Source organism: Sinohyriopsis cumingii, chromosome 9 (genome assembly GCF_028554795.1).
Source record: "Sinohyriopsis cumingii isolate HCF-2022 chromosome 9, ASM2855479v2, whole genome shotgun sequence".
Taxonomy (NCBI): Eukaryota; Metazoa; Mollusca; class Bivalvia; order Unionida; family Unionidae; genus Sinohyriopsis; species Sinohyriopsis cumingii.
In genome coordinates, this window is record NC_142969.1 from 15,944,711 (window position 1) to 15,958,584 (window position 13,874).

General features: G+C 34.8%; 1 protein-coding gene across 1 annotated transcript in view; it reads left to right on the forward strand.

Annotated features, from left to right (window-relative positions):
- Positions 1-1,271: 1,271 nt before the first annotated feature.
- The window catches only part of LOC149791314 (uncharacterized), a 291,320-nt gene continuing 278,717 nt past the window's right edge, over positions 1,272-13,874 (forward strand). The window contains exons 1-2 of the mRNA XM_089969843.1: positions 1,272-1,333; positions 5,727-5,941. Coding sequence (XP_089825969.1) covers positions 1,297-1,333; positions 5,727-5,941 — 252 coding nt within the window. The 5' untranslated portion in view covers positions 1,272-1,296. The remainder of the gene's footprint in view (positions 1,334-5,726; positions 5,942-13,874) is intronic.

The following is a 13,874-nucleotide window of genomic DNA, read 5'->3' on the forward strand; positions in this document are numbered from 1 at the left end:
ATCTATTTTCAGCTAACGACATATTCGTGTATGTTGTAGGGTGATGCTATTTATTATGCTGATTGTGTATAACTTCCAGTATCATTACATAGCATACGGCGGCCATTTGGAGTCATGTCCAGTTAGGTTAGGGTAGGGTGAACCAATGATTTTTTGTATTTGAAAGATAACTCAATCAAAATATGCACACATGTAATGCTAATACGAAGAATTTGCTTTTATGTTTAACTTATTTAACGACTTATTTTTAGTATTGCTACTTCTTGATAAATGTTGATAAATATTCATGTTATTATACCCGAACACCCTTCGTCAAAACGGGAGTTATTTCCCTTGGCAACTATTAACCTCACAGCTTTTTCTGTTACACAAAAAATCTCTAAATATTCGCAGTTTATGTTTGTTTGTTTAGTTTTTTGGTGCTGTTGTTGAAATTTAAAGTAGGCATTATATAAAGTTTAAGGTGTTCTTGGAGAGTCTTGGGGTGTTTAGTGAGACCGTCCCGGGATTTGAACAATGACATCATTCTAAAAATACATTTCCGGTTTATAAATAGCTCGGTCGAACTTTACTATTCTTTTGCTTCTCCGCCATGATGTTTTACGCCCCAAACGTTGAATGTTTGGTGGTTTATACGGATTCTATCTCACATGCTGTAAGGAAATATTACTCCACATACCTATTTTCAGCTAACGACAGACTCGTGTATGTCGTAGGGTGATGCTATTTATTATGCTGATTGTGTAAAACTTCCAGTCTCATTACATAGCATGCCATTTGGAGTCATGTCCCAGTTAGGTTGGGGTAGGGTGAACCAATGATTTTTTGTATTTGAAAGATAACTCAATCAAAATTTGCACACATGTAATACTATTACAGAGAATTTGCCATTTTTTTTAAAACTTATTTAACGACTTATGTGTGGTATTGCTACTTATCGATAAATGTTGATAAATATTCACGTTACTGTACCCGAACACTCTGCGTCAAAACGGGAGTTATTTCCCTTGGCAACTCTTGAGCTCACTACTTCTTCTGTTACACAAAAAATCGCTAAATATTCGCAGTTTTTGTTTGTTTGTTTGTTTTGTGCTGCTGTGGAAATTGAAAGTAGGTATTATATACAGTTTAAGGTGTTCTTGGAGAGTCGGGCGGGGGGGGGGGTGTTTAGTGAGACCGTCCGGGATTTGAACAATTACATCATTCTAAAAATACATTTCCGGTCTATAAATAGCTCGGTCAATCTTTGCTATTCCTTTGCTTCTCCGCCATGATGTTTTACGCCCCAAACGTTGAATGTTTGGTGGTTTATGCGGATTCTATCTCACATGCTGTAAGGAAATATTACTCCACATACACATTTTCAGCTAACGACAGATTCGTGTTTGTCATAGGGTGATGCTATTTATTATGCTGATTGTGTATAACTTCAGTATCATTACACAGCATGCGGCGGCCATTTGGAGTCATGTCCAGTTAGGTTGGGGTAGGGTGAACCAATGATTTTTTTGTATTTGAAAGATAACTTAATCAAAATATGCACACATATAATGCTAATACGAAGAATTTGCTTTTATGTTTAACTTATTTAACGACTTATTTTTAGTATTGCTACTTCTTGATAAATGTTGATAAATATTCAAGTTATTATACCCGAACACTCTGCGTCAAAACGGTAGTTATTTCCCTTGGCAACTATTAACCTCACTGTTTTTTCTGTTACACAAAAATCGCTAAATATTCGCAGTTTATGTTTGTTTGTTTAGTTTTTTTTTTTTCTTGGTGCTGTTGTTGAAATTTAAAGTAGGTAGTATGTAAAGTTTAAGATGTTCTTGGAGAGTCTTGGGGTGTCTTTGGGTGTTTAGTGAGACCGTCCCGGGATTTGAACAATGACATCATTCTAAAAATACATTTCCGGTTTATAAATAGCTCGGTCGATCTTTGCTATTCTTTTGCTTCTCCGCCATGATGTTTTACGCCCCAAATGTTGAATGTTTGGTGGTTTATATGGATTCTATCTCACATGCTGTAAGGAAATATTACTCCACATACCTATTTTCAGCTAACGACAAACTCGTGTATGTCGTAGGGTGATGCTATTTATTATGCTGATTGTGTAAAACTTCCAGTATCATTACATAGCATGCCATTTGGATGTCATGTCCCAGTTAGGTTCACAGGGGCTCGTATTGTTGCTTAAAATTAACCTGTCATATATGTACTATGTAATAACTACAAGGGAGGACACCTCTTCTCTCTCGCGCGACCCATTTAAGAATAAACGCTGTTATTTCAAGCCACATTCCGCGTAGCATAATAAATTTGGTACCGATGTTTAGCTCAGGTATTCGACTGTGTATCCCTATCAAAAGTTTGACTTAATATCATACCTTTAAGGAATGTCAAATCATTTTCCCACGCTACCGCTCGACATGTACCTGATCGCGCCTGCTTAATATGCAAGAACAAAGCGCTGAATGGAATACTGTCCTCTCATTGGTTAAAAGAAAATGACGTCTTGTATTTATTTATAACTTATTTTCAGTTGGCCAATGAAAAGGTAGTATTCCATTCAGGGCGTTGTTTTTGCATATTAAGCGGGCGCGATCAGGTACATGTCGAACGGTAGCGTGGGAAAATGGTTTGACATTCCTTAAAGGTATGATATTAAGTCAAACTTTTGATAGGGATACACAGTTGAATGCCTGAGCAAAACATCGGTACCAAATTTATTACGCTACACAAAATGTGGCTTGAAATAACAGCGTTTATTCTTAAATGGTTCCCGCGAGAAAGGAGAGAAATGTCCTCCCTTGTAGTTATTATATATAGTACATGTGTGACAGATCAATTTTAAGCAACGATACTAGACCAACAAGTTGTTCTCCACCTTTTTTATTTTTTTTTTGACTGGCGGCGGAGACATACGGTGTTATGCATTAACTGTGCTGAAGCGTCCGCCGGTGTATACACCGGATGATCGTACCGCACGCTATTAATTAATAAATTTATTTCGACTAACCTTTGTATCCAGACGGTTAAGTATAATCCCTCTTCTAATGATCGACTGCGTTAAATCCTTTAGAACTCTCACTTTTTGCATGTATTTATGTATGTATGTAATCATAAATACCATTGCAAACGTTATTAATAATGTTCATCATAATAATCATGTTCTTCTTATAAATAATGTAAAGTATTAATATGTAGATATGTATGTCAACTTTCCATTTACACCACTGCAAATGTTATTAAATATGACTGAAAATACTACTAGTAATAATATTATATTTATATTAATATTATTATTGTGTAACATATTTTCACATCTGAATACAGTCTGTGGTATTTTTACAATTTATTTATAATTCACTCAATCTCACATTTCTGACATGACGTCTCTCTCTCTCTCTCCTAAATTTCTGCCGTAACGGCACAGCTCCCACCCAAGCATTAGTCAGTTCCCAGTGATATATACTTTGCTAGATGGTTTCCATGCGTTACTCTTGCCTCGTGGTGATGCTGCTTTACATGCATGCGTGGGTAATTAAAATCTGAGGTCAACAGCCGATGAATACACAGGTGTTCTGTTCTGACAGGGATTTATACCAAAAAAGTCAGTGTTGTAAAGGATGTAACGCAGTGGATCATTAGAAGAGGGATTATACTTACCGTTTGGATACAAAGGTTAGTCTAAATAAATTTATTAACTAATAGTGTGTGGTCCGATCATCCAGTGTATACAATGGCGGACGCTTCAGCACAATTAGTGCAATAACACCATTGTTCTCCGCTTCCAGTCAAACAAAAAAAGAAAAAAAAAAGGTGGAGAACAACTTGTTGGTCTAGCAACAATATGAGCCCCTGTAATTAGGTTGGGGTAGGGTGAGCCATTTATTTTTTATTTGAAAGATAACTCAATCAAAATTTGCACACATGGAATGCTATTACAAAGAAGCATATAACAGTTTATTGTATGAAAATATGAGATAGTATTTTTTTTCCTAAAAAAAACCGTAGACTTTATACTGTTTAACACTTTTTTTGTGTCAAAAGTGGTACAATTCCCAGTTTTTTTATTTGTAGAGACCTCAAAACCAAATTTGGCACATTCAGAAAGATTATTCAGCTGTTTATAAAATGCTATGTTTCTTTAAAATTTGGTCCAAAATAGATTTTCTAGATTCTTAAAAAATAGTGACATTTCTTTAACAGAGTGCATTTTGGTTAGTTTGGGGCTAATGAGCTAGTGACAAAAAATTTGATATGGAATGATAACCACATGAACGTTGATTCACTCCGACTTTTACTGAACGAACATTTTAATTTACAGGGCCTGAGGTCAAAAAATGAGAAAATTATGACAAAAATATTTGAACTTCCATTGTTTCAAAAAGTCACAGTATTTAATTAGTATTTAACGTTGCATGAGAAAAGCAAGGAAATGATGTTCAAGACATGTAAGCCTATTATAGTTTTTCTCTTTTACACGGTTTCCCTCTTATCTGACAAAAATTGTCATTTCATACTAAGCATGTCATTGTACAGAAAATGAAGTATTCAATGAAACCTGAAAATGGACTTTTGTCAGTTTACAGCAGGATACATATGTAAGTTAGTTTTTCCTTTCCAAAATACTGTTAAGCAAATGAGACAGCTACCAACCATACTAAATACTCTTTTAATTTAACTATATTACCACACCAAAAGTCAGAAGGAAAGTTTCTTTTGACACAACTAAGGCTTCCGGTAAGTTTCCTGCATTTTTTTGGAAGAAATTTAAACGCATTTGTTGAATAAAAAGAGATATCTGCTGACCAAATGAATCTGCTTGCATCAATCTAGCAAATATTTCATCTCTGTGCAACTGTCCGGAGAAAGATACATCATTTCCACAAATGAAATCAGTTAAGTCCTCTTGAACTCTAAAAAAAATAATAAAGATCGATAGACAGTTGCTTTCCAGAGCTCTTCAAAATGGAGCAGTGATTAGTTTTGAGCAGAGTGCTAAAGATTAACACATTGACAGATACAAAGGTTGATGTACATCATATGACACAGCTTTCTGAAGTTGATTTGCAGGAAAAGAAACTTTTTCAAAAAATTCTTGAATTAAATTGGATAAGTAAAACACAACTTCTTCATCATAGAAAAGTATGTTGAACCGGGTTCCCCATAACAGACCAACAGTGATGACCTTTTCTGTTTCCTGGAGTCTTCGTCCTCAACCTTTTGGTTCAAAAATGTCTTAAAATCCCTGTAAGAACCATTTTTCTCATCACCATACACCTGGCTGATGTTCTTAGTACTTGCACAGTTCCATTTTCATCATTCCTAGCATATTTCGCCATTTCAGAATGTGCTTCTGCACTCAAGGGACTATCTTTCACAATTTTTTCAAATCTCTAAATACATGATCTGCTACCTCAGCAAAATTTACAAGATTATATAGTCCACAGTAAAAATTATTCATTCTTGACAGTTATTCTTTTTCTGGTGCCGACAATGAGTTCCAGTTAAAATACATCAAAGGGAGAAGTTCTTGGCAGTAACACTGAAGAAATGCATGGAATTTCTTCTAAGTGGCCACTCTGTCTGACACATTGTTTTTGATTTTCACCAAAATTTCTTTGCCACTGTTAGCATTTGTTGTCTTGCTGATGTCATTAAGTTTTTTAGAGTTTCTAAACATGTTAATGAGGCTTTGTTGTACATTTTTATTTAAGACCTAGTATCCACACCCAGCAATAACCTGCTAGTCAATGACTATCTGAGTAATTACAAGTGGGAAAGCAATGCTAGCATGGAATCATCCTCTTCTAAGCGTAAACCTGATGATGATGACAGCTGGCTGACTCCGAAACGTCACTGTTCCTCAGAATCATTTGAAAGCAAAGATGACGCCATTGACACTGAAGTTCAGTCAATAAAGAACAACAAGGTAAATTGGCACAATATTTCTGTACAATTAATAAATCAGCATGAATAGTTAACAACTGGTAAAGTTTCCGTTGATGGTCATCACATGGAGGTTTAAAATAATCAAAAGTTTATGGACATATCATGCATGTAAGTTTTTAGAAACAAACAAGAACAACAGTGCATTACAGCGAATTGCCGCTGGTAGAAGGGAAACATGCTCTTTATAGCTGACAACAAATAAAATGAGTAGGTAACAAAAACTGGTAAGAGGAGAGAATTTTGGGAAGACTGATACTTCGGTGAAATGCACTTATCATAAATTTCTTTGCACACTAACCAAGAAACTTGCCAACCTTATAAGAGACATGGATGACATTTCATTGAAAAATTATTAAATAATGTATGCCTCTACCAGTCACTTGAACTGTAAGCATACACTTCTGATCAGTTAATGTTGCATAGGCCATATAGGAAACCAAAGTACCATGAAAACTTGAATATGAGTTAGCATAAACATAACTTACAAGAGTTACTTTTCACAGCCATGGTCCCACATGACTGTTTCCAGAAGGGACATACATGTAGATGCTCACTAAAGAATTCAGTGCCTAAGCTGCTACCGTAAAAAAAAAAAACACACCAATGTGACAAAAACGAGACATTAGTCATCATATTAATTGCATGCATGACAACACATCCATGATTTGTTTCAGATAAAGAGAAATATATCGGGTTTGGGTAAAAAATTTATCTGTATTAAATGATTAATGTTTAATTAAGGTTATGAAATCTTCCTATTAAACAGACATATTAATTCAATTTTAGTACTAGGAATTATGGAATTATGACACTAACAATTTTGAAACTCAGCAGGGAGTATTCAAATTCTGAAAATAATTGCTCAAAGTTATCTTCCAATTAAAACTGAAGAGAACTAAATTTTTTGGGGAGAGCACATGCAAGAACTTATTTGAATTCCCCAAATCAATTGTCCATTGGAAATCACCTTTGCAATTGATTTGTCATATTGAATTAGAAAAGGAGGCAATCTTGCATTTCAATACAGTGAAGCCAAAGGAGATGTTTCAGATGGCAAATATACAGGTTAAGACACATCATTACAGCAAAACTTATTTTTTCAATGCACCAGATATTTACATCTTTACTAGTCAGTTTATTTATTTTTATACATCATTTGTTTCAATTGTATTGTATTTGCGTGTACACCTTTAGACCTGCAGCAATAAACAAAAACTCGTGGGCCAGTGAAGCCCCATCCCCCCACTCCTCCTCTTGGCCTGAAGGAAAAGTGGCTTTTATATACGTATGTATTCTCCTCAGTTATGTATTGTTTATGTGGGTATATTTTCAAAAACTAACACTAGAATTTAGAAATAATACTTTTATATGGATAAATTTTGCAATTATTTGAAACAGTTCTTTGAAAAAACGAACTGCAGGTTTTCATGATTATCAGCTCTAAAATGTGTATATGAATGTTTTGTTGGTGTTGTTGTGAGGCCCTTCTTATTATCACTTCTTCTTTATGACTGGCAATATTCATATCATGTTTTTACTAAAGTTGTTGTTGTTGTTGTGGGGTTTAATGCCATTTTTCAGCACACGATAGGCTATGCATGGCGGCCAGTATTAATGGTGGAGGAAGAACCCGGCAAAACCCCGGGAAGAACCACTGACCCACGAGAAGCTACTGGCATGCTTTCTCACATATCCACATTTGCCGAATCCTGGACTTGAACCCACGCAGACAGAGGTGAGATGGCAGTGATCCGTAACGGAGAGCGCTTTAGACCACTCGGCCACTCGGGGCCCCCGTTTTTACTAAAGAAATATTATGTCTAGATTGTCTTAAATGAGACTCATTCCGATATGATATCCACTATGATCCCCATTAAAACTGTTTTAAAAATCTTGTTATTCCAACTCCTAACGAATAGATGGACAAGGTGGAATGTGGTATTCAAGAAAACAATTCTTATTGTGAAATATTTACTATAATAAAATAACTGATACTAGGGTGGTTGACAGGCTTTTGATTGTGAAGTTACAGTTATACCAACTTTAACTTGTCATTATTTAATTATGTGTGCAGCTGGAAGAAATCGAGGAAGATATTACATGTACACTTTCTTTCATATATTAATCTATAACACATTTTCCAATCCACTGGAAGAAGAAACAATGACCATGTTCATTCACTTCTTTTGGTTTCATCTTTAATAACATGGCATACTACATTCACATTTTTCTTAAATAAACTGACAAATTCCTCCACAACAGGTTTAGGATCAAACACCTTAAGTTCTGGACCTTATTCCATTATCTTTCGTGCCTTCCATAGCTGCAACACTATGTGCTTATAGCTAATGTTCCTTTGTTTTCTTGATTTTTGACCCATGGTAATGTCTTATTCCACGCACTTCCTTCCATTAAACTCTCAGTCTCTTTAGCGTTCTGTTTTCATGATAAACTAAAGCATATTTCAATGTGGTCATGATGGCACATTTAATCAAATTAAATGATAAATTTATTGTGTTCAGAAACTAATACTACTATAGTTTAACCAAAATATATTCATCCAGATTGTTGAATGCTCTGCACCTGAAATGTCATAAAAAATACATTCCATACAAACTTTACTGATCACTATGGGGTTTTACAATGGTAGCAAGGTGCTAAAGTAGGTCAAGATGGCGGGCTTTATATTTTGGTGAAGGAATATGACAGGAGTGGCCAACCACCCAAAAAGCTACTGGCAATCTCCTCATATACCCAAGTTAGCCGAACCGAGACTTGAACCTACGGGGACTTAGGTGAGATGTCAGTTGTCTGTAAAGGCAAGAACCTTAGTCCAATAGACCACCTGGGACCCAGACTGGGTCATGAAAAAAGAGGACCTCGGGTATATCATAGTAAAAAATAAGACAGACAATTTATTTCAACACAGTTTTCTCTGTGACTTGACAGAGCGTAACATTTAATCCGATTTGTTCTGGATCATACAATGGGAATGTCCTCATCCAAAATGTCCATGTACTTTAGCATTGATTTTTTTTCCACATGCATTTCACGGGGACTATAAATAATGATGTTCCAAAAGATAATCTATGGAAGAAGATTCACATAAAGTGCATAATTGCTATTTAAATGTTTGTGTAATCAGTTTCTTGATAAAATAGTACCTATCACTGAATTAGTCAGTACTGAACTCGTACACAACTGCTATGACTTGTACTGATAGATTCATCTACTAATTTATGCCAACCAGTCTCTTTGAGCATAGTGCGAAGGAAATTATGCAACGCTGCCACCTTGAAAGAACAGATATACATTCACTTGAAGAAGAAAGTACATCTTTATTTGACAAACAACTGATTTTATAACTATTAACAATCAAATTCTTATTCCTCCAATACACAGAATAAGACCCCATATCTTGGCAGTTTTTCTAAATGATGTATCACTATTTGAAAATATGCGAGTGTTTGAATCATCATATAAGGATTTATATTATAAGAGATCAAAACTTTGCTGAGTATATTTATGAAAGTGAGGTGTCAGAGTATAGTCTTTATATTAAAATGATCATAAGGCACCAACAGTATATTACCAAGTATCTGAACCTGTCAGATATGATCAAATGTATAGAGCTTCACCTGATAGTATTAAAATTGCTTGAACTTTCTTTGATAGCTAGTACACTACTTGCTTGGTACTAGCTCTGTATCATCACGCAGCCAAAAATATACCTTTATGAGTATTTTTGTATCCCAGATAATTCAGCAACATATATGATCACCAATGCAGCATCACTGAAACTCTTTATGTTGTAACTTATTCTGATTATTATTATGCTTCATGTCACATTGGCATGGTGTTTTCACTAAAAGCTTTTTAGTATCCAGTATGACTGCCTCCATGGCCCTCTTCAAAGCATTTTGTTGTAGTTTATCCTGTTCTATATTGGTTGTAAGTTCCTTAGGATGGTAGGTGTCTTGCCTGTACTGTCTATTACTGCTACTGGCCTTGTCTACAAGTATAATTAATATCAGTAGGAACTCTTGTGGAGCTGTTGTTTTACCTTGGCAATGATTTACAAATCCACTTGCTTGACTTCTGGGATAAACTCAAATTCGGCTCAGGCAAGCTAAACTTTACAAGGAACTTGCTGGTAAAGAGGAAGAAAGGGATCATGTTCCATTCATACTACTTTTAGACCTGCCAGCCCTTACCATTTTGCTGTAAATCTTACGAAAATGACCAATAAAATACGGACTTATGGAATAAAGGAAAAAAATACGGAAAATGATTGTTGACGACAATATGGATAACATGTTTGATTTGGATCCGGGTTTTGTATTAGAATTAGTGGAACTAGTCAAGGAACCAGACTGACTTTACAGCAGTACCTCAGATGAATTAAACTGCACAGAGTTTCTCATGTGAAGCATCTGGACGATCAAATTGTTGATTCTGGAGTTGTATGGCCACAGAAAACAATTTTACTATATGTTCTCTACATATGTTTCTCAGTACTGACTTTTCCACTGTGTGACAAACAATACAAATCATATGTTAATCTAAAATACCTTCAAAGATGACTTCACGATGAAGTTCTTGTCAAAGGTTGACCTTCTCTTTTTTGAGATGCTGAATGTCAACAGAGCAGCGTGTAAACAGAACACAGATTTCACTTCTGGATCACCAAGGCCTTATTACTCACTGTGCACGGTCTCCAAAATACACATGGACAACCATACCCTGAGCTCATATTCTCAAGAATAAACAATTACCTTTAAATCCCTACCAAAAATGCATGAATAAAAAGTAGACTAGAACTACATTTGTGGGTACTGAACTGGAAGTACTAATTGTGGCCTGATTCCTGAAAGGCTCAATTTTTATGGCCAATTTTAGTCAAACTTTTATATTTGCATGCCACACCTATTTCAACTTTATACATGAAGTTTTTTTGAATTTCCTTACAAACAAGACACGTGACACCTGCCAGAAAGTGTGTAGTGCTGATGTTCCACAGGGTGAAAGTTTTGGTCCAAGTGCACTGGAGAAACCAAAACTAAATTTGCTATATCTGCCTTAATTATGGGAATTTTTCAATGCAGTAAAAACCTAATTGTCATTCAAGATAAGGCCTGTCTGAAAATATGCTAAAATTTAAAAATATTGATAAATTAAATTTTAATGGAAATTTAAATAAACATTTAATTTTTAAAAACTAAATTTTATTGAACAATTAAATTTTCATACAAGTTTTAAACATCAGTTTGACAAATTTTAGACAGAAAGGTTGACTAATGAATGGTATTTAAAACAAATGGTAATTTGGGTCTGTACAACTGATAACATTTTTCCCAGGGGTTGTGAAGCAAAATAGCTCATAGTGATTTTGGCAGCAAACCGCAATATGCCTGTCCAGATGCATATAGGGTTTCACACTAAAGAAACAATGACAGGTGCTATGTTCCACATTTATTGTGTCAGGTACTTAGGCAGTTGTTTGTATAACTAATAGTGCACTCAGATTTAAAATTTTGATGGGACCACTACCATGTTTTATAGCCAAAATGCATTCCATTTCAATGTTGATAACTACAAAAGGTGACAATGGGACAGGAAAGTGGTTTCTAGGGAGGCTATACCTTACTGAAAAATGGTGCTAATCTCTGTCATGAAGACCTAAGCCATGTCTTTGAGGTGCTGTATATCAGTGTGGTGATATGAACTAAACTTGGTCACTTAAAGCAGTACACTGCACATGTTGTTATGAAACCTTGCTATCACCACCAGAGTACTGGAGAGCTTCCAAGCTGATCCACCTCTAACACTTTGTTCCAGATACCAGGCTAGACCTGAAAAGGTATAACATGTTTCACTTAATTCTAGAAAACACATAGGTAAATAAAGTTAAAATGTGTTAGATATGGTCATTTCAAAATAACATTAAGGTTGCAAGCATGGGAAAAATATTAAACTTGACAGTGACATTCAGAAATGTGAAGCATTGGCCATGTATTAAAGTGATAAATTCTTCTAAATACATATGAGGTTTCTAGAAGCATATTTAGCCATTTACAGGTTAAATCACTAGTCAGGTAGACTATGTATCATAAAGTTTAAGGCAATGTTGGGGCGGTGAGGTCTGATCATTGGTGCAAACATTAGTACATACCAGTATACAGGGAAGTCAAGCGACAATGTACTAAATTAAAATATATTACTATAAGCAATCTTATTCATGGGGGAAATAACAATTTTGGGTATTGCAAGTGAATACAGCCAAATGTGGCCACTAGGATCAACTATAGGTACATGTACCAATAAATCATATATCATCAACTAAATGTGAAATTCTGATCCCCAAAACTTGTAAACAAAGATGGAAATTTGCATATGCTGGACATATACAATGTATTTGTTAAGATCAAATGTCCAAACATAATTCAAATGATCAGTTTGAACATTTATAGTGTATTTTTAAGAGTGTTGGTTACTAATTATTAAGCTCAATGATTCAGTGGAATCAAATATCAGCTGATGTTACAATACTGCACTCTGTCAAAGTACTAAATTGAAATATGTTACCATACATAGGCATATTCATGATGAAAATAACATTTTGGGATATTTTCAGTGCACACAGCCAGAAATGTGCCGTGCAGATTCACTATAGGTACAATGTTGGCCTATATGATGTACTCAATGTAAACTTTTGATCCCAAACATTCTAAAATATATGGATATTTGTTCATGTGGGATATGTAACCATGTTAAAATCAGTTGTACAAAGTTAAATTCAAATAATCTGTTTGAATATTTCTTATGTAATCTTTAGAGTGTCAGTTAACAAATATCATTAGTAATTAACAATGCATAAAGCAAGATGGATCATTAGAATTCCCATAACATAATATAGGCCACAATACCGCACTACACCAATCAATATTTTAACAAAACTGAACAATAAAATGGAATGCATTTTGTGTTCAACTTATATCATTTTGCTGTTTTCTTACATCCAAGGGTAAATATACCTGGGGAAAGTGTATTTTACCCCTTTGACCTGTATTTCATTCTTGGACAGTTTAAAATGATTTAGCAGAGAACTTGAGTAGGTTCTAGTTTTTATCTCTGTTCTCTCACTCAATACCTTATAACTGTTTATAAACAATTACTGAAGGCTATACAAGCAGATATGTGTTACTCAGGAAGTGACCCCATCATAAACACAAATTAACTACTTGGACCCCTAACAGATAGTGTGAATGACCAATACAAAAATAGAACAACCCAGGACATTCTTTTACAACAAAGAAATCAGTAAACTTGCTGAGACAAATGCATTATTTGGATTACAAAGTCAGGGGGTCATTGCAGATTTTGTTGGTTTTTAACTTTGCTGCAATAAAAGAAAGACCATAAAGTTAAAGTATATCTTATTAGAAACAAGATGAATCATTAGCCTCCTTGATTTTTGGACAAATTTGTTCTAGGACGAAGTACAATGAAACCAATGATAGTACACATTTTATGACAGGCAGTAAATTAACTGCCATTTGGTTAAAAAGAATTATTAGGCTTTTTGTATTGGCTTGTATGTAATGTGTTGGTCTATAATATTGCTTCAAAAAAGATTATAAGGAGGCTGTTAAAAGTACGACTTTAAAAGAAAAATGAACTAATAAAATTATTCTTTGAATGGACAATGCAGTTGTTTGTTAATTGTACATGTTGTTTTTTTGTATGTTTAGAGAGAGCGAGAGAGATTATGTTGTGCAAGTTTCAATATCATATTTCAAGCTGAAAAAGTACGAGTCAGATGAAAATTTGTGAGCACATTTTTGACCCTCCCCCCTCCCCCATTTTTTATCTGACCCCCAGTTCTGATATAGTTTTTTTTTTACCCTCAATTT